We start from the raw sequence: 21,067 nt of genomic DNA on the forward strand, positions 1-21,067 counted from the left end.
CCAAAGACCCCATTTCTAACATTGGTGACCAGCGGTCGGGATTTGGACTTGTATTTGTACTTGACATACAGTAATTAAGTGTACACTACTGTTTTGAGTTCAGACCACTACGTGACCACATACTACTTGTCTTGTGATTCTGCTTTTTGTTCTCTGATGTCCTCCTGGAAGTATTGCTAATATTTTTGGACTTTGTTTTTTGGTTGTGAAGCCTTTGCAGAATGGAAGTCAATTTCTGGCACCTATTTATGTATAAAAAGTGGCAGCTTAAAGCATTCTGCATGGAAAGGGGACTGGCTGTGAACAAGAAATCCAGAAGGGAGGATCTTGAGTCAGCCCTGTTTCAGTATGAATTGAAACGTTGTCAGGCAACACCACCAAATGACTCTGAGGAGGAGGACTACTCCGAAGAGGAGGGCAGTGGCCCTGAGGAGGGAACAGAAAGAGATGATTGGCTCCTAGCTCGAATCCGGAGTCTGGAAGAGCTAGATGCAGAGCTTGAGAGGGCTGAGGAGCAGAGAGCCTTAGTCCTGGAAAAAGAAAGGATTGCAGCTCAAGAGCTGAGCTGTGAAGAGCTGAAGCTGGAGGCCATGAGGGCTGAATCCAGTTCAGATGGTGGCAGCAAAAATCTTGTATCCAGTACTGCTGAAGAAGTGCACATGCCCAGAGAGGTGGTGCCCTACTTGAAGGAGGGAGTTAACACACGCCAGGAGGTTCAGGGGTATGAGGTAGCTCCAGTGATGCACAGGGTCTCTGAGGTAGATTGGGGAACTGGCATGGGGAGTCATATTCCTACTGGTGGGAGGGACACTCTACTGACTCTAGTTGAGAGTGACAGGGAGAGGGGTTCCCCCCAGGTAGAAGTCCTGGTTATGGAGTGTGAAGACATCCCAGAAGAGTGTGGGTTGAGTGTCAGGGACAGTCAGGTACTGTCTCACCAGTCTCAGGAGGGTGATGTGGGGTGCTTGTTCAAAGCAGAGTCACTGGATGGTTGGGTGAAGGGTACTTTGGTTAATTCATGTGAGGGGCTGAGTGATGTAATTGCTGGAGAGCATATGTCTAGTCCTTATTTTCCAGAGCTATGCCAACACCAGGTGGAGTGTGAGTTCTCTGACCCCAGGGAGCTTACAATGGAGGCAGACTTCTGGGTGAGTACCAGAGAGTCTGAAGAGGCATTTGGGGGTGCTCCTGAGAGGAGTGGTCTAGGTAGTTCCCAACCAGGTGAGGTAGGGAAGGATTGTAGTGTCCCAGGTAGGTCCCAGTGTAGTGGGATGGGTGAGGGACCCCATGTCCAGTCTCAGAGGAGAGGGAATGGGGATGGGTTGAGGCCCAAGGTGCCCGAGATCCGGTCCCAGGTCCTGGAGGGTTCCCTGCGGGAACACCAGGAGGGGAGCCTAGCCTGTACCATAGGGCCATCTGTTGAGGGAGACCCCACAGTGTCAGGAGAACTTGGGGGGGCGGCTGTAGCCAGCGTCCCACCAGTTCTGGTGTCTGGCAGTACCACTCCTAGTGAGGGGGTGCAGAAGTCCAGACAGAGGGTTGAGAGGGGGTTGCGGACCCCAGTGGAGAACCTGGAGGGTCAGGGGTCAGCTCTGAGAGCAGAGCCCCCCATGAATGACCTTGGTGAGACCATTTCTGGGTTGGGGGGAATCCAGACTCTGTCAGATGGGCAGAGGTCAGGAGACCTGCGCCAACCAGACTCTTGTGTGGCCCTTCGGGACAGTGTGTCCCTTGAGGGGGGTAAGTGTGCCCCCCTGGAAGTCCTGGTGTGCCAGGCAATGGTTCAACCGCAGGGTGGTGACTCTGGGTTGAATGATCAGGTTCAGGGGGTAAACTCTGACCTGATGGGGGGTAAGTGTGCTCCCAAGGAAGTCCTGGTGTGCCAGGCAGTGGTTCAACCGCAGGGTGGTGACCCTGGGTTGAATGACCAGGTTCAGAGGGTAAACTCTGACCTGGTAGGGGGTAGGTATGCCCCCCAAGAAGTCCTGGTTTGCCAGGCAGTGATCCAGTCTGTGGGTACAGACCCTGGATTGGGAGGCCAGGTTAAGGGTGTCCCCCCTGACCTGGAGGAAGGGGCTACTGCTAACAGTGCCCCTGCCATGTTGTCTTCTGGGGGGGCCACTCCTAGTTGGGTGGTTCAGGACCCCAGAAGAGAGGGCCGGGGGAGGGAAGCCTCACCCCTGGCCCTGGTCCAACCTGAAGGTACAGACCCCAGGTTGGAGGATCAGTTGCAGGTTAACATCCCTGCACTGATGGAAGAATTGTGCAGGACTGCTTCTACAAGCACCCTGACAGTTTTTGACTCTGGGGGTGCCGCTTCTGCAAGGAGGGTACAGAGCCCCAGAGGGGAGGACCAGGGTCAGGTTGTCATCCCTGACCTGGTGGAAGAGAGAGTGGTCAAAGGGTGCCAGGCACCTGGGGCTACCACCCCCCACTCTCCACAGTCACAGTGGTTAGAGAGGCCTGAGGTCGGGCTCTCATCCCTGACAGTTGTCTGGGGCCACTGTGGCTTGCTGTCCTGGTGGACAGAGTTGCCCCTGGGGGGGGAAGGACGAGAGTCACACCCCAGGGGTGGAGTGGGCAACACCACTGTGTTGGCCCTGGTGGTACTATCTGCCCATTGCAATACATCTGTGAGCAAAGTAAAGTTAGGTGTTGCACAGATGGTGTCTGTAGATGTGGAGAAGGGTTCCCCATGGGTTAGCTTAGTGGGCCCTGAGAGTATGGACAGAGGGATCCAACTGGAGTCAGGAAGGCGTAGAACTGGAGCATGCCCCTGCTGTTGTGGGCCTGGGTCCCTGTTCTATCGCCCCAATCAGGGAAGTACATCAAGGTATTGATTGTTCTCCCCTGGCTTTAGGCTGGTAGGGGGTCGTGTTGGACTTTTGCTTATGCAGGGTCATCCCCAGACTTTTTTGCCTCCTGCCTCCTATATTTTTCTGACATGTTGCTGTTGGCTTTTCAACTCTGAGCACTTTACCACTGCTAGCCAGTGCTAAAGTGCATATGCTCTCCTGTTTAAATTGTATGTAAGTGGTTTATCCATGATTGGCATATTTGATTTACTAGTAAGTCCCTAGTAAGGTGCACTAGAGGTGCCAGGGCCTGTAAATCAAATGCTACTAGTGGGCCTGCAGCACTGGTTGTGCCACCCACATAAGTAGCTCTGTAATCATGTCTCAGACCTGCCACTGCAGTGTCTGTATGTGTATTTTTACACTGTAAATTCGACTTGGCAAGTGTACCCACTTGCCAGGCCTAAACCTTCCCTTTCCTTACATGTAAGGCACCCCTAAGGTATGCCCTAGGTAGCCCCAAGGGCAGGGTGCAGTGTATGGATAAGGTAGGACATATAGTAATGTGGTTTATATGTCCTGACAGTGAAATACTGCCAATTTCGTTTTCACTGTTGCAAGGTCTGTCTCTCTCTCATAGGATAATATGGGGGCTACCTTTAAATATGATTAAAGTGTAGATTCCCCTAGAGAGTAGATGGACATGTGGAGTTTGGGATCCCTGAACTCACAATTTAAAAATACATCTTTTAGTAAAGTTGATTTTAAGATTGTGAGTTTGGAAATGCCACTTTTAGAAAGTGAGCATTTTCTTGCTTAAACCATTCTGTGACTCTGCCTTGTTTGTGGATTCCCTGTCTGGGTCAGTTTGACAGTTGGGTTGTTTTTCACCTCACACCAGACAGTGACACAAAGGGAGCTGGGGTGTGATCTGCATTTCCTGATTAGCCATCTCTGCTAGGAGGGAGGGGTGGAGTGGTCACTCTCATCTGAAAGGACTGTGCCTGCCTCTGACAATGCTGTCTCCAACCCCCTGGTGTGTGTCTGAGGCCTTGCCTGGGCAAGGCAGGATTTCACAAGAAGGTGTGAGTCCCCTTTGAAGGAAGGTGACTTCAAAGACTAAAATGGGTATAAGAAGGGCACCCAAACTTACAAACTTCAGAAACACTTCTGGAATCAAGGGGAACCTCTGCCTGGAGAAGAGCTGATCGCTGAGGAACAAGTGCTGCCCTGCCTGTGACTGTGCTTTGTGGAGCTTTCCTGCAGTGCTGCTTCTGCCAGAGTAAGAGGGCAAAGGACTGGACTTTGTGTGCCTTCCATCTTGAAGAAGAAATCTCCAAGGGCTTGATGTAGAGCTTGCCTCCTGTTATTGAAGTCTCAGGGATAGCAAAGACTTCTTCCTGCCAGCACCTGGAGTCTCTGGAGAGACCCCTACTCTGCTCTGTGGTGCCCTTCCAGTTTCTGGGACCCTGAAAGGAGAGGCTGGCAGCCTAAGGACAAAAATACACGCACCGAGCGCCGTGCGGAGAAAAGATCGACGCGAATCCGATCGCGGCTGAGAAAACGACGCGACGCCGGTTCCGCAGCTGAGAAACGACGCCGCAGGAAACGCGACCGAAAAACCGACGCCCGGAGCAGGAGAAACGACGCGCAGCATCGCTGACGGAGGCTGAGAGATCGCACCCTGCGCCGCGGGACTTTCGGATCGTCGTGTGGCTGGCTTTTTCAACGCGCACCGCCGTGCCGAGTTGTGTTCGACGCACACAGCCGTGCAGGGTTACTTTCGACGCACACCGCCCGTGCGGGGTTATTTTTGACGCAAACCAGGTACATTTTTCACGCTAGCAGCGCTAGTGTGGTGTTACAACTACCTAAAGACTCTTTTTATTTTAAACCTTAAAAAAATCATAACTTGACTTGTGTATGTTGGATTTTTGTCGTTTTGGTCTTGTTTTGTCTAGATAAATATTTCCTATTTTTCTAAACTGGTGTTGTGTCATTTTGTAGTGTTTTCATTAAGTTACTGTGTGTGTTGGTACAAATACTTTACGCCCAGCACTCTGAGGTTAAGCCTACTGCTCTGCCAAGCTACCAAGGGGGTAAGCAGGGGTTAGCTGAGGGTGATTCTCTTTTATCCTAACTAGAGTGAGGGTCCTTGCTTGAACAGGGGGTAACCTGACTGTCAACCAAAGACCCCATTTCTAACACTCATAAATACAAGTTTGAATAACATTAACATTTGGACAGACATATTACCCCAACTGTGGACAATTCCTTTTGCTGCTCCTTAATGTGGTACTGTAAATTGGCAGCCAAAGGGTTTGTGCTGCAGGAGGTTGAGCCTACTTGTCCCAAGGACAAAAGAAACCTGAAATCTTGTTGTCCTTGACCCCAATCAATAAGTCCTGAGCGTAGGGCTATAGGAATTCCCCACCACTCTGTGTAGTCTTGGAACTTGCAGCGTGGCTCTTGAATTTCTCCACTACAATCATTTAAACCTGGCACTGCACCTTATGAATATCTGAAAAGAAGCCAGGAAATCTTTCATAATATCATTATTTGTTTTCTAGTGGCAAATATGAAAAGAGTCTGGGAGTCCATGACAATACACAGAATTGCAATTTCTTCAACATTCATTAAAGCTTGATCTTCAGTTCTCTGCCATATAGTCCACATGGCAGCCAATCTGCCTGTAAAAAATAAACATAATCCATCTTCTTTTGTTTCTCCTTAAATGAGTAAGGAGTTCCTCGAAGGTCTTGGATAATTCCTAACTCCAGTGAGAATCCCTGGTCCTCTACGGGAGTTGAACATTTCCACGCTCTACATTTATTTATTGAACATTTGTAACATGCTGTATGCTGAAATACACTGAACCAGAGCACAGAAAAATGAATGAGGCCTCGGTTTGAGCCCTAGTTGCTGGAAAGGCGCTTTCTTAGTGGCCATTACATTTGAGCATTTGCTTACTGAGATTTGTTGTCTGTGCCTAAAAGAGCTTTAAACAACAACATATTGAAGCAAAGTTGTTTTGACAACCCATCCATCTTCTGTTCCCCAAAACATCAGATATCCTTATAAACAGGATTTTGTATCTATCTACCGCATTCTCAAACCTTTTGCAAAATGAGTACTTCAGTTCTTTATGTGGAAAATACTTAACATTATTTTTAGACAAAACCAGCGTTAAGGAAAACCTCAAAGTAATTAGGCTTTTATCACCCAGCGGGTACAGGGATGGTGACTCCAAACAGTCCGTAGCCTGTTTGTCTGTACCCTGTGCAACATAGTGCTACTAAAACGCTAGCTATTTTCTTCCAGGAAGACCAACGGCTCATTATGAAATTTCAAAATTGAGCACCATAGCTATTTTTATTATTGTCCCTATTCCGGAGATTGTAAAGGTTGTTCTGTGCATGCATTCGCAAGGCAGTACTGCCTAAATCCTGACTCCAGAACAGTTGTCCCGGGCTTAGCCACTGTGGTAAGCCTACTTTGTTAGTTGAAACTGATCTAGTGACTGTCCACTCTATGGATTGTTACTGCTTCCGGTGATGAGAATGATCTTGGTTTTAGTTAATTCTGTGATGATTCCAATTATTAAAAACTCTGATCGTGAACCATAGTTTTACTTTTGATGTGCCTAGCACGTGTTGTGCTCACATACTAAACAGTGGTTTTAGCGCAAGTTCTAAATATTTCAAGAAGAACTCAGGAATGGGGTGACATTTTACCCACTCATAAGTGTTTCTTGTGCTAAAAAGTTACAATATTTGGTTCCCAACCAAATCTTTGTGTTATGGCACCAGAGGTCACAAAATCATAAGAGAGAAAGTGATATTACATATTAAAAGACTTGCAGGGAGGGATTTGCTCTCTGGGGCACAGGAAGTGTTTCTTCAGTGGTACCTGTGGACTAGATAGGAGAATTTTCATATTTCAGATATCGTCATTCTTGCAGAGAATAAAAAGTAATGAATGACCTATACTGTGCCTCAGAGTCTGGAAAGGTTGTGAAAAGCAGACTTTACTCTAACCTAGACATTGTGTGATGGCATAGCAATGAGGATGCACTTTCTCTGCTCAGTACCTACTGGAACAAAGTGATTTGTAAATATGTTATATACTCCACTTTTTCCATCATGTCATCGATCGCCTTCACTACAGGGAATCCATGGGTGGGAGATTGTGTTGTAAATGTGAAAGAGAAAATGTTATGCAAGAAGCAAGACCAATGTTTTACGTACGTACAGTTCCACCTGTTGGGGAGTCAAAGTACAATTATTCTGTGGTCTCTACAATGCACACTATGGGCATCTGCGCATACCATACTCAACTTAAATGTCACTTTTGCATAGTGCATGCAGAGGCCTTGTATTGCTGTCTGCAGTTTGTAAAATTTTTCTCTCGCTATACACACCAGTGGTTCCCAACCTGACCCCTGGGGACCGCCAAACCTCCTCAAGGGGTCAGTGACTGCTTAAATTAAATTAAATTAAATTGGTATCCTTAAATTCATTCGACGGAAGAGGGCATGTGAATCGAACAGAACATATACTATGGGTGATGTGTGGCTTCAGTTGAATGTATAAAGCTGCAACCTCCCTATTTGATTTTCAAGTTTGGTTTGCAAATTAAATAAACTGTGTTATAATTTATGTATGTGTCTGATGGAATGCTTGTGTCTGTTTTTTTGTGGCTTGTTTTGCGGCCCAAATCATCAAGCCTGGATCCCCGGCTTCCAGCAGTTACTCGGGTGGGAGAGGGGGGTTCCCAGATTCCGATAATAACAATTCATTGAGGGTCCCCCTGTCCCAGTAATGATAAAATGAGGGTCCACAGAAGTCAAAAGGTTGGGAACCACTGGTGTACACGTTTCTCCAGGTATGCAAGCTTGGCAATCCCTTGCTTCCCTTGACAATGTTATGCAGGTACAATGCTTCCTCACTACCATGGATTAGTCAGTGGATTAACTGAAGGCTGACATGCGTGCTGAGATGTAAATACTCCAGAACCTGACCTTGGTTTGTGTTGCATACAGGTTGAATGCAGAGAAATGGCTAATGAAAATCACGGAAGCCCAAGGGATGAGACCTCTCTAATGATTCACTCTCCTGGCACCTCAAACCAGAACCAGCCAACCTCGCCGAAACCCAATAGACTGGTGCAGGACCTACCAGGTAATGCATGCTAAAACCGACCCCTGTATTACCTCATGGGTAGGAGTGCTATTATCAGAGAATAAAGATAGCAAAAGAAATTGACCTAAGAGTAGGTTCTCAAAATATATAAAAAAGCAGAGATCACTGGATCGTTGGACAGTGTGTAGCAGATAAATTATAGCTACTTCCCTGTCTTAACTTCAGGGAGTGGTAGTAACAGACTAGCACAGTGATGTGAACCGTACCTTTCCCCACAATGCATCTATAAACTAAAGAGTTAGGGAGAAGCTGGTTGTGTACGTCTGCAATATGTTGATTTTTTTTTTTTTAAATACTTTGGGATAGTAGTTAGCGGTTGTATGTTTAAGTAGTACTCTGCTCCTGTTTTTGTGATGTACTACATCATGCTCATGTTTGTAGTGGCAGTATTACCTTTGTGTTGGCTTTCTCCTTACAGCTGTGTCATTTGAGTCTAAGGCACAAAGGCTCAAATTTTAGCCCTCTTAATGTGGTCAATGTGGGGTTGTTGATGCGTTAAATATTTTCAGGTATATATTACATTGGTGATCAGGTTTCTTCACATGCTTGCCCCTGGAGTGTTAAACCAATGCCACCATTAGATATACATGCTTATATGATGTGTGCTTGATTACGTGGGGTTCTCAGGTGTGTACAGAGGGATAATTTTGTTTGTTTGTAGCAATAGATTTGTTTGGTAAGTTTAAACAAAGGTAATCTACTGGGTGTTCCACCGTATTTTCCAAGGTGTGATATTGCAGCATTTCAGATTTAAAGAGATAGCTTTGAGTGTCCAATGGACTCCTGAGTGCATTTGCCACTTTTTCGTGTCACAAGTTGACAGCATTGTTTCTGATAGTTTTTTTCTTGAATTATTTCATATAGTTGTTCATTTGTTAATTCATGACAGTGTGTCATGCATTCCTGCCCTAATACGTTTTTCATGCATTTCAGATGAGCTGGTCCAGGCAGGCTGGGAGAAATGCTGGAGCAAGCGAGAGAATCGACCCTATTACTTCAATCGATTTACTAACCAGTCCCTATGGGAGATGCCAGTCCTAGGCCAGCATGATGTCATTGTGAGTAACATACTCTTTGAACCACCAAGTCACAAGCTGCAAAAGACTGCAAATGGTTTTGATGCCTGAATGCATTGCAATATGGTAAAAAAAAAACAGTGCTCACTGTATCTTCCAGCATTGATGGGAGGCTCCTCATCAGAAGCTCATATACGGTTGACAAGAGATTTCACAGTGAATGCCCAATGTACCACTTACCTCCTCTGTTCTCGAGGTTCATCTATGATATTCCTGATACCAGAGCTGGCAACGAGCCCGCTTGTAAAATAGTCCCACGGGCTGCAATGAGACTGTAGTACTCTACAGGGCTCTTAGTAATATTTCAGAACAAGAGCTGCAATCCAGCAGCATAATCCTCAGTATTAACACCTGCATTGACACCCTCCTAAATTAGCTCTTTTGCTCCACGGCAATTTTGTAAAACTTGAGCTGCGTGGCCTCTGTGGTAAGACCTCTAAGGATGACCTTCTGGCTGCTGACGTGCCCCTTTGATTTTTACAGTTTATGACCGACCATGAGAGCACAGTATTGGAGCTACAACTGAGGTATAGTGTTCACAGGAACACCTGAGCATCAGAGGCCGATTATGCCATCCATCACCAGAGCCGAAGAACCTCACAGTGGCACCTCAGTACTCGAGCCGCAGTGAACCCTGTTGACGCTAAATACTCCACTACAGAACCTATTAACGTTACTATAGAAAAGCTCCTGGGTTTTGCAGCAGTGACTCAATATTAGAGTCGGAGCTTGCCGTTAACAGCAACTAAAAGGCAAGCTTTCAACCAAGAAGATAGGGCACAAATGTGAGACCAGCAAAAGCTTCCAGTGACTTCCTTAGTACTACGGCTCCAGTGCCGAGCAGTGGGGGCTCCTTCATCTGCTATGTTCTTAGGGCTAATCCGTGAAATATCTGCTTATGTCTGAAATTAAACTTCTTGCGTTTTGAGACCTTTGTAATGAGAGTGGCTGCTTTCATCTGAAAGCTTTAGCTCCAGGCATTGACATCTCCAGTGTAACTGCTCTTCTTTAAGACCTGGTAAGACACGTCCACAGTCCCCTGTCTAAGAGAGCTATTCCAGTGTTCCATTCTGACACATCATGTACTGATGTGACGCAACATTTTTCATCTAGAGCACAGATCATTGCTTTAAACACATTGTCAGCGATGATTGTTGTTATGTTGTATTTTTTTTTAATCACAATTATTGAAATTGTTTACCTCATGAAACCATCTATCTGCTGCATCAGACCAAAACTGTCTGTAATGTTGCCTCAGCTGCTTTCAGAATACTGCCAAAATAAATGTCATAGCCTTTGGACCTGGCACTGTTGCCAAAAGCTCATTTCCTTTAACTGAGACCTTTGATGCTATCAAGCTAATTTTCGTTTCAAAGAAACTGCGGTCTCTGTCTTGTCTTAAAGTTATATTTTGAGAGTTGCCACATTTTATTTCCCAATATTTAGAGTATAGTTCCTGCCTTGTCAGGTTGCTCTCCGTATCAATAAATCGTGGTCCACTTCGTACAATAGCTCAATCGAAACCAGTCAGACCTCATAGTCAGGCTCTTGACTAGCTTAATTTTTTCAGCACCTCAGCCTGAGCAGGACTGTTACTATTGTTCAAAATTGGAAAGCTGTCTAGGTAATACCATTAGTGCTTGCTTTCCCCTTGTGCTTCCATAGTATATTGCATTGCTTTATAATATGAACCTGAGTCTTTGGCACAATGGGCCTGATTCTAACTTTGGAGGACGGTGTTAAACCGTCCCAAAAGTGGCGGATATACCACCTACCGTATTACGAGTCCATTATATCCTATGGAACTCGTAATACGGTAGGTGGTATATCCGCCACTTTTGGGACGGTTTAACACCGTCCTCCAAAGTTAGAATCAGGCCCAATGTCTCTCTTTCCACTTAGATCCAAGCTTTACTCAACTGAGACATAGGATTTGAGACCGGCAGATTTTTTTTCCTGTTTTTATTGTACGAGTCCTAGTTTGTGCGAGCTGTAACACGTATTTTTGACAAATAAATGCATATATTGAAGACTTGTTGACAGAGATAGTGATGAGCGGGGTATAGTGGATGGGCCCATTGAAGGACCTCCTCTATGATTGGGCCTCCTTAAAGTTGAACAAGCGTGACCAAATTGTTGTTGCGTTTTGTTTTTGGTCTGAGTTTTGTTGAGTTCATTCCTTACATTCAGACTCGGAATCTTTTCATTTTGTGGCTCCCTTATGGTTTGAATGTATCTCTGAGTTGGTTTGCATTTTATTTCTTTAATTGAATCAGTCTCCTTTTACATTAGTATTTATTGTTTTGCAATAGTTTCTTCACTATCATACGATATCGTGCTTTATTATATTTTACTACGCACATATTTTTTTCAGGCTATTTTCTCTCAATCAGGCTGATATTTTTCACAACTTGTACTTACCTAAGTCTCTTAGTCTGAGAAATGGTTGTTTTTTAAATAAAATGCAGCAAAGTGCTGTGATTCGTTAGTCGTGCTTGTGCTGTTGTCATGGTGTTGTTATCTTTAAGTTGAACCGAGGCGATTGTGTCATTTTGTTAATTCTCAGCCAGAGTTTGGCTGTTATGTTACAGTTTCACCATGTCTGGAATAAGACTGTTACTATATTTTTGCATCCCACTGAGAACTCCTATTTTAATATAAGTGATTCTTCCTTTCAGACTGGCTTTTAATTCTGTTAAAGGCTAAACTTGTCATCTTTACCAGGAACCATCACTAAGCATTGCACATACTGATTACTGGATGGAGACCAGTAAGGCTACTCTGTGGTTTTTACAGTATGACCAAGATTATTCCAGAATATTTTTTACTCTGTTAAGGAGTATGTGTCACGTTGAACGTCTGTCATGCAGTGTTTACTGTCAGGTGCAGTTATTGTTTTCTTTTTAGCTAGTCTGTTGTCTATTTTCTTCTCTTTGCATCTGATCTTTACACTGTTTGCTGTCAGCTGAGTGGCTGATGCATTGTAGTTCCCCACTACATAAATATGACTGTCCCTCATTCCACTAATACAAACCTTTTTTGTTTACTCACATTCAGACTCTGGATTCTCATCTTATTTTCACTCAGTTGACCTCATGTAATGCTTCATTTCTTCTTTGTAAAAGTTAGAATTGCTTCCCCTTCTGTCATAGTCTGATGTGACATAGCCTTTCCTCTAGCTGGCCTTGAATTACTGCCATGTTGTGTTTAAATTTTTTTTCTGTTTATGCGTGTGGAACTTTGATTTGTTACACAATATGTCTCATAACAGTCGGACCCCTTAGGGTTGAATGCCGCTCCAATGCCCACAGAAGGAGCTATTGTCGAGAGTCCTGTGGACCTGAAACAAAGGAAGAGGAAGCTGTCCGAGGAGCTCCCCCCAAGTGGGAATAGTGTGAAGAAGATTAAGGTAAGTTTAGACTTGCTCCAGACTTGAATGTCTTACATTCCAATCCTTCCAACCTGCTGCACGCCCTGCTATCCTACAACCAACCAATTTAAGCAATTGTTCCCTAGTGCTCACTTTCCTCAATGCTTTCTTTTCAATTGTCTTCTATTTCTCTTCTCACCTTCTAACACGTTAAGTTAAGAAAAATTCCCTCCCGCTTGTACTGTCCTTTCTATGTTCTTCGCACTTCTACTCTTCTTCATGCCAGCACTACTCTCTACACACCACACCAAAGCTTTCCTTTGTATTGATCATCTGTACATTTCTCATCAGGTTGATGCATCTCCAACAACGCCTACCCTCGCATCTCCAACTCCTACAACACCAACCTCCCAAACTGTTCCCAGCTCTCCAAGTGTCCCTGGAGCCCCAGTGTTTAAGGTCTGGGGAGCTTCCCAAGAAGATAAACAACAAGCGGCCCTCTTGCGACCTTCAGAGTAAGTATTTATTCTCACGAAGGGAAAACCATGGTGTAAGCCTATAAGAGAGCGCACAAGGGTCCTTAGTTAGCCTTTTTTTAGGTCTACATGTCAATGTCTGTTAAAAAGGAAGGAGGGCTTGAGTAGCTCAGGCTACTCATTGTGCGCCTGTTTTCAGCTAAGGCACCTGATAACGAGAGAGCGAGATATATATATATATATATATATATATATATATATATATATATATATATATATATATATATATATATATATATATATATACGCCTCTTTTAATTGGTATTCACATTTTCGCCATGTGAGACCTGGGACAGCCAGTAGTTATTACACTGAAGACATGTAGAATATGGCCTGCTGTTTCTTCCTCCCTGACTATTATGTCTCTGAATTGTAGTTATTGTTTCTGTCCTGATGATAAATCAAGAAAAAAATCATACTTTTACCACTTTTACTTCTCCTTTGCTGCTTGTAAGCCCTTTTTTCCCCAGATGCAATAATCACAAATCTAGTTAACCACACAACATGCACTGTTAATTGCATCCTACACACTTTATCTGTGTAAATCAAGACCAAAATGAGAACAATCCAACATACAATGCTAAAGATGTGAATTTTGTAAGATTTATCTTAAAAATACAGTTCCTTGAAGTCAATAGCTCCACCTGGGGCTATCACGGCGTCGTGATCAACAAAACCAACAGTTCAGGCCGGCCGCGGCATCGCGGGCCAGCTACGGGAAGCTAGTGTCGGGAAGACCCGAAAACGGTACCTTGCATTTGTAGGGTGTTTTGATCCTGGCGGTGAGCTCTGGAAAGCGGCGGTTCCAGAGTCGGTCCAGGAGTCATTGGGCCCTTGGAGTCACACGAGTTGCAGAGCGAACTCCGGGCTGATGAAGTCGGGCACGCTGGCGTGGATGACGTCGGGGCTGCGGTGCAAACCTGGACGATACGACGTGCGGTGCCCACAGGTCACGGTGCAGGCAGCGGCCTGGTGACGTGTCCAGTGGCGTCGGTGAGACCAGGGCTGCGACGTGAAGCAGGGCAGTGCAACGTGCGGTGTCCACAGGTCACGGGACAGGCAGCGGCGGCGGCGTTGCGGAAGTGCTGTGATCGGTAGGCTCAAGCCAGAGGTGCTTCATGACCTTCACGAGCGGTGTCCACAGGCCACGGTGCAGGCATGGTGCCTGGTGACGACACTGGAGTCAATGGTGCTGCCGTTGGTGGACCGGGGCTGTGGTGGGATGGGACGGTGCTTCATGCTCCTCACGAGCAGTTTCCACAGGTCGCGGTGCAGGCAGCGCCACCAGTGTCAGCAGGAGCGGCATCGTCAATGAGGCCCAGGTTGCTGTGTGAGCAGGCGATGCCAGAGTTCGGGGCCCACAGGTCACGGTGCGATCAGCGGCTCGGTGAAGTCACCTGATGACGGTGTCGGTGAGGCCACGGTCGCGGTGCGAAGCATGGCAATACGATTCCGTGCGGCGTCGGGCAGTCACAGTGCAGGCCAGCGGCGTCATTGGCGGCGTCGCAGTGGTTTCTCCTCTTGAACAGCACAAAACACACAGTTCCCAGTGCTGCAGGTCGAGGAAACTGAAGTCTTTTGTGTCCCTGAGACTTCCAACAGGAGGCAAGCTCTACTCCAAGCTCATGGAGAACTTTCTCAAGCAGGACACACAGCAAAGTTCACCCTTTGCACTCTTTTCAGGCAGAAGCAGCAACTGCAGGCCACTCCAGCAAAGTAGCACAGCAAAGGGACAGTACTTCTCCCCCAGCTCTTCAGCTCTTCTCCTTGGCAGAGGTTCCTCTTGATTCCAGAAAGATTCTAAAAGTCTGGGGTTTTGGGTCTTCTTATACCCTGTTCTGCCTTTGAAGTTGGCAGATTTCAAAGCAAAGTCTCAAGTTTTTGCAAGATCCTTCCTTGTCCAGGCCAGTCCCCAGATGCACACCAGGGGGTTAGAGACTGTATTGTGTGAGGGCAGGCACAGTCCTTTCAGGTGTGAACGACCGCTCCTACCTCCCCTCTAGCTCAGATGGCTCATCAGGATATGCAGGCCACACCCCTGCCCCCTTCTGTGTAACTGTCTAGTGAGGTGCAAAACAGCCCAACTGTCAAACTGACCCAGACAGACAATCCACAAAAGGCAGAGTCACAGAATGGTTTAAGCAAGAAAATGCCTACTTTCTAAAAGTGGAATTTTCAAACAGACAATTTAAAACCAACTTCACTAAAAGATGTATTTTTAAATTGTGATTTTAGAGACCCTAAACTCCACATTTGTATCTGCTCTGAAAGGTAAACTACACTTTAAGGATTTTCAAAGGCAGCCCCCATGTTAACATATGAGAGAGATAGGCCTTGCACAGTGAAAACCGAATTTGGCATTATTTTACTGTTAGGACATATAAAACACACTAGCATATGTCCCACCTTAAACATACACTGCACCCTGCTCCTGGTGCTACTTACGGCCTACCTTAGGGGTTCCTGACATGTAGTAAAAGGGAAGGTTTAGGCCTTGCAAGTGGGTAGACCTTCCTAGTCGAATTGGCAGTTTGAAACTGAACACACAGACACTGACGTGGCAGGTCTAAGCTATGTTTACAGGGCAATTATTGTGTGTGGCACAACCAGTGCTGCAGGCCCACTAGTATCATTGATTTACAGGCCCTGGGCACCTCCAGTGCACTTTACTAGGGACTTACCAGTAAATCAAATATGCCAATCATGGATAAACCAATCAACAGTACATATTACCTAGGGAGCACTTGCACTTTTGCACTGATTAGCAGTGAAAAAGTGTGCAGAGACAATAAACCAGCAAAAACAGACCTGAAAAAATAAGAGGAAGAAGGCCAAATGTTTGGGGAGAACTCTGCAAAAAGGGCAAATTCCAACTGCAAACAGTAGCAGGAACTACTGTTTGCTAGTATATACTTGTCAGTAGTTCCTGAGCAGTGTCTTATAGAAAGCAACAATGCCGCTGTTAAGTTGTATAATAGGTAGTAGTTACTTGGTGGTATCTTAAATTAGTACTGTTTGTAGAAACTGGACTTCTCTTTGAAGATGTCACCCCACTTTTTGCCCCCGTTTGAACTGCTGGAAGCTGGTTTTGGACTCTGAAAGTGCGTTAAAGCCTACTAACCAGGCTCCAGTAACAGTGTTCTTTCCCCCTAAAAAACGAAATACCAAATTGTGTACAGATGGTACACACTTTAGCACCCCTGTAATTTCTTAGTAAATGGTACCCCTGATACCTAGGGCATGGATATTAAGCTCTGTAGAATGTATTATGCCACCCTAAGGGAGCCCCCATACAATTTACATGTAGACTGCCACTGCAGACTGCGAGTCATGGTGCGCACCATGAGTGAAAACACAACATGGCACTTAAAGTGTGTCATGCTGAAGCCACTGCATTTAATATATGTAAGTCACCCCTACCGCAGACCTTGAAGCCATAAGGTAGGGTGCATTATATTTTATGTGAGAACACAGTGGCGTGAGCAGATATGCCCCTGGGATGTCTAGTTCTATTACTACATATTACATGTGAACAGGGAAGCCATCTTAAGATTTGTAAAGGGCACTGGTCATTACAAGTTACCCAGCTACATAATGGCTTCAGTGAAAACTAGGGTGTTTGGTATCAAACACCTCATCTTAATAAATCCATACTGATGCCAATATTGGATTTATTATGACATCCACCTAGAGGGCACCTTAGAGATGCTCCCTGAAAACCTACTAGTCTAACAGTGTGCTGGCTGACTGGTATCAACCAGCCTGACACCACAGACAAGTTTTTGGCCCCCTGAAGTTGAGAACCCAAGTTTTCTGAGTCCAGAAACAATGTCTGCTGTGAAGGAAGGTGTTATCACCTCATCCAGCAGGATGGCTAGTAAATCAGCATATCTGGGCTAGAGGCTTCAAAGCCTCTGCTGCCCTTTGATATGCGACCCTGGCTTTCCCCATACCTGGAGAATGTCACCCCTGCCCAAGTCCCATTTGGCACCAAGACAGGCAGGAAATTAGCTATGGAGTAGGCGTGTTGCACCTCCAGGCAAGTTACATCCCTAAGGTGGGCTGCCTAATGTGCTCCACCAAACAAGGGTTCCACCATCTTGTTTTTGGTGGAATTAGGGACTCTGGGTGAGGAAAATGCCCACTCACCACAGGAAGTGGTCATCTAGGGGGTGTAGTCCCCACAGGGGTAAGTAGCCCATTATCTACTACCCTACACTTTCCTAAATTCATTATTTAGGTACTCCCCTGGCACCTCAAACTTAGATTCACCTGCCTACAAAAAGGAAGAAGGACAAAGAACAGTGGAAGATGGAAGAGCTGTGGGTTAGTTGTGGATTTGACACAAAACCCTGCCTGTCTGCTCCTGTACTGACAGTTGCAAAGACCCGACTCGTCCTGCAGCTGTGCATTGGCCTAGAGCCGTGGGAGACTGCCAGCACTTTGCCCCCAGGCAGCATCTTCCTTCGAGTAGAGGGGCCACATCCTTGCACCAGCAGGCACCAATCACGATTGTCCAGTCCTATGTTTTGCTGACCATCGGGTCCACAGAGGGAGAATCTCACCAGGAAGAGGATCCCAGGTGTCCAGGAGTGCAGCCCCGTAGAACTAGCCTGTCTTCGAGACACTGAGCCTCCCTGCACCAATACCCAGAGTACAGCAGCCAGTTCCAAGCCTCAAGGCTTATTTAGTGTCCAGTCCAGACACAAACATTGCCAAGACCTACAGAAGAGGGCTGTCAACAACACCAGGGCCAGCACCGTGGGTGCCATGTCTGTCTTGTTTTCTCCTATCACGAGGTCGACAAGAAGGGAGATCCTCTAATGCCAACGACCTGCCGGACAATACACCTCTGCACCTGAGCCCCACAGTCCTAGTCCAAGCCAACCGACGGTGCACCCTGCCTCAGAGACCCTCAAGAACCGAGCTCTCCTTTGGGTTCCAAAGGACTTGTTCTACTTGCAGCATTTTTCTGCTTACAGGTTTTTCCATTTTTTCATACACATCGGTATCGCTCTAGGCTACCCTTGCGACCAGCACCTCTGCATCTCTACACACCAGGACAGGTAACCCGAAACTGCTTGTGGATCTAAGGATCCTGACCCCCTAGTTAACTTAAATCCAGAAGATCAATTCTGTAAGTCGTTTGTAAGTGACCCCTGTTCAGTGCATGTTGCCCCCATAGGATAACATTACTGCATAAGTACTTACCTGACCTTGGTAATTATATTACTATAAAAATCTGTTATTTTGTTTAAATTGGCCTCGAGTTTCTTCTTGAGTGTGTTTCTCAATTATTGACTCTACATGTTCAGCAAATGCTAAGCACTCCCTTCTGATAAGCCTAAACTGCTCGTGTACACTACCACAATAGAGAACATTTAGGGTTATTAATGTAAGCCTTGTAAGCAAATAAGGGCCACCTGTACTATCTGCATGAGGTACCCCTGCATTTGGTACACTGCATAGATAGCCAGCTTCCTACACTGTTGTTTACCTCTTTATGTCTAGACAACTAATAACATTCTCCTCCAACTGGATAACTAGTTAATCCTTTTTGGAACCAGACTCTACAGGAATAACGAAGTTGAGAAATTACGGTTTAAAGACTCTGATACAGCATGACACGGAAAATAATACACACTAAACTGAGTGTACTTTTACTGCTGGTACTTTTAAAAATGACTTTGTGAATATATAATTAAAAAAATTAAATAAGACCAGTTAAAGTATTTACCTTAAAAACTAGTTTGTCCCAGCATCATATCGGATTGAGATACAACCGCAAATGATTTACATGCCAGATAATAGGACATAAATGATCTAGGAGACTTTAATGAACATTAGTCTGTGAGTGATCGCCTGAATTGTTCTGTGGCTCGATTTCCACTCATTTTAAGTACAGTGCATGTAAACCAATATAAAGTATCCATCTTTTTGTGAACTGTCATCCCTTTGGTCAAGTATCTCTAGCACTGGACTGAAGATGAAATTTCCAGTTTAAAAAAAAAATACAAAAAATCCCTTCACATAACAAAACACTCCACCAAACTGGAATGTGTGGCCCACCTGGGTTATGAATCGTAGTCCAGTGTTTCAAGACCTCTCTGGACTTACGACCTTAATAGGGCCTCACATCAATAAAGCTATAAATCCGACTTCATCTTGCCCACTATGCTTATGCTTCTACCAAAGATCCTTCCTGAGCTGTGTCAGAGAACAGTTGTCTAAGCAGTAGTTGCATCCTCTCTGGATGACACTATTTCCTTTATCTTGGTTTGTCTCAGGTGCTGGTGGTAAAACTACAAATTATTCAAAAAATGGTTGCCTGCCTCATTTTGGGAATTCTGCATTAGGGAATTATATCTTGAGGACCTTAATTGGCATCCATCACTAAAACATCTGGTTTTAAGTGTCTTCACTTTTGCCATGAAGTGATTCCCACATCTGTACCTGTTTTCGTGCAGGCCCACTTTCATTGGTATATGCCACTCAAGGCCCTACGATCATATGCCCAGTTTCTGTGAATTACAACTTGTATTTCAAGAGCTAAATCGAGACGCAGGTCTTGTTCTTACCTGATTCCCAAGGTTTGAAACACTCTGCCTGTACCTCTTCATAGCCAGCCCAGCTTACTGCTGTTGCACAACCAAATACATACCTTTTTACAACAAATACTGTTTGAACAATTGAAGGTTTTCAGGTCTAGTGCCAGGATGCTTTTCAGAATCACCAAACACTATATAAATGTAATTTTTACTCACTGATCATTATCTACTCCCAAAGGTGGGCACCATTGCAGGAATGTCTGATGTACAAAGCGTGTTGCCTAAGTGGCTGGATCATATGTGGATCTACTGACATTGATCAGAGAGGTTATGTGAACAAAAGTAAGTGACTGGCCGTACCAGATCTGCCAGACATAGATTTTTCACTAGATAATAAAAGAAACTACTTGTTGCATGATTTTGTGTGACTAAAATTGAAAACGCTCTGAAATTAGAATGGGCAACTCATTTGCTTCTAGCACACTGGTTCTACTGAGTGCACAGCTGTGCCAGTGCATTTTGTATTGTGATTGATTTTGGGCTCTCCTCCTGGTACCAAAATTATTCAGGTGAAAACTCTAGCTCAAATAAGATTTTGTGCTTGGGGGGGGGGGGTTGCACATCCATGGCCCACCTCCAGAAACATTTCTGTATTTAGCAAGTAACATTTTCTACAAAACATTGTTTCAAATGATCCTCGTACAGATTACTTTTACTTGCTGCTTTTATCTAGTGCATGTGTGTGAAAACTGCTGTATATGACAGTCTTTCTGTGAAAAAGCACTTTGAGGTAGGGACAGGCACTTTGTTTTTGTAATGAAGGATCATCTTTCCTCAGAAGAGGATTTAGTGAGAGGTGCCCCATCAAAGTGGCCAAAGGAGTGTACCATGTCATGTTTTCAAACATGGCTTGCACCATGTCACGAGGCCTGCAATGGCAGTCTGTGTAGAATTTGTGTGTGGGTCCTTTAGAGTGACATAAAATATGCTGTAGTCCTTAGGGATCCTCTTTAGCACCCATGCCCTGTGTACCTGAGGTACCATATACTAGGGACTTACAGGGGTCCTTGCCAGTTGGGGTACAATTAGACAATATTGTGTTTTATGAAAAGAGGAATGGCACTGAGGTCTGGTTAGCAGGCCTCTGTGCATTGTCAGAGTCGAAACCCATCATCTAGTAGTTCTAAAAGGGGCAAAAAGTGGGGGACAACTGCAACAAAATTCCAGTTCACTACATTATGATTTCAATGTCAAACCTTGTTTTAAGCCCTAATTCTTTGCATCATGTTTCGAGCTATTCAGCTATTGAGAACATGTTTATTTAATTTAATGCATGTGTAGTAGTCACTGGCCTTCTCCTTTGAGGTGGACACTTGTCCATTCCAAATAATAATCGACTTTCCTACAATCAGTATGAATCAACAGAAATGTAATATTGTAAGAACAAGGTACCACAATTGGCTATCCCAAGCCAAAGCATAAACACTCCTGGTGTTCCCTCTAAACAGGGTGTTTGGGCTCCTGCGCAGTTTTACTCAACA

At 45.1% G+C, this 21,067-nt stretch overlaps 1 protein-coding gene across 1 annotated transcript in view; it reads left to right on the top strand.

The window, feature by feature from the left end:
* PCIF1 (phosphorylated CTD interacting factor 1) overlaps positions 1–21,067 on the top strand; it is a 136,023-nt gene that overhangs the window by 20,813 nt on the left and 94,143 nt on the right. Inside the window, exons 2-5 of the mRNA XM_069243514.1 lie at positions 7,837–7,975; positions 8,930–9,054; positions 12,344–12,481; positions 12,794–12,957. Of these exons, the coding sequence (XP_069099615.1) occupies positions 7,852–7,975; positions 8,930–9,054; positions 12,344–12,481; positions 12,794–12,957 (551 nt within the window). The 5' untranslated portion in view covers positions 7,837–7,851. The remainder of the gene's footprint in view (positions 1–7,836; positions 7,976–8,929; positions 9,055–12,343; positions 12,482–12,793; positions 12,958–21,067) is intronic.

The sequence above is a fragment of the Pleurodeles waltl genome, chromosome 7 (genome assembly GCF_031143425.1).
Source record: "Pleurodeles waltl isolate 20211129_DDA chromosome 7, aPleWal1.hap1.20221129, whole genome shotgun sequence".
NCBI lineage: Eukaryota > Metazoa > Chordata > Amphibia > Caudata > Salamandridae > Pleurodeles > Pleurodeles waltl.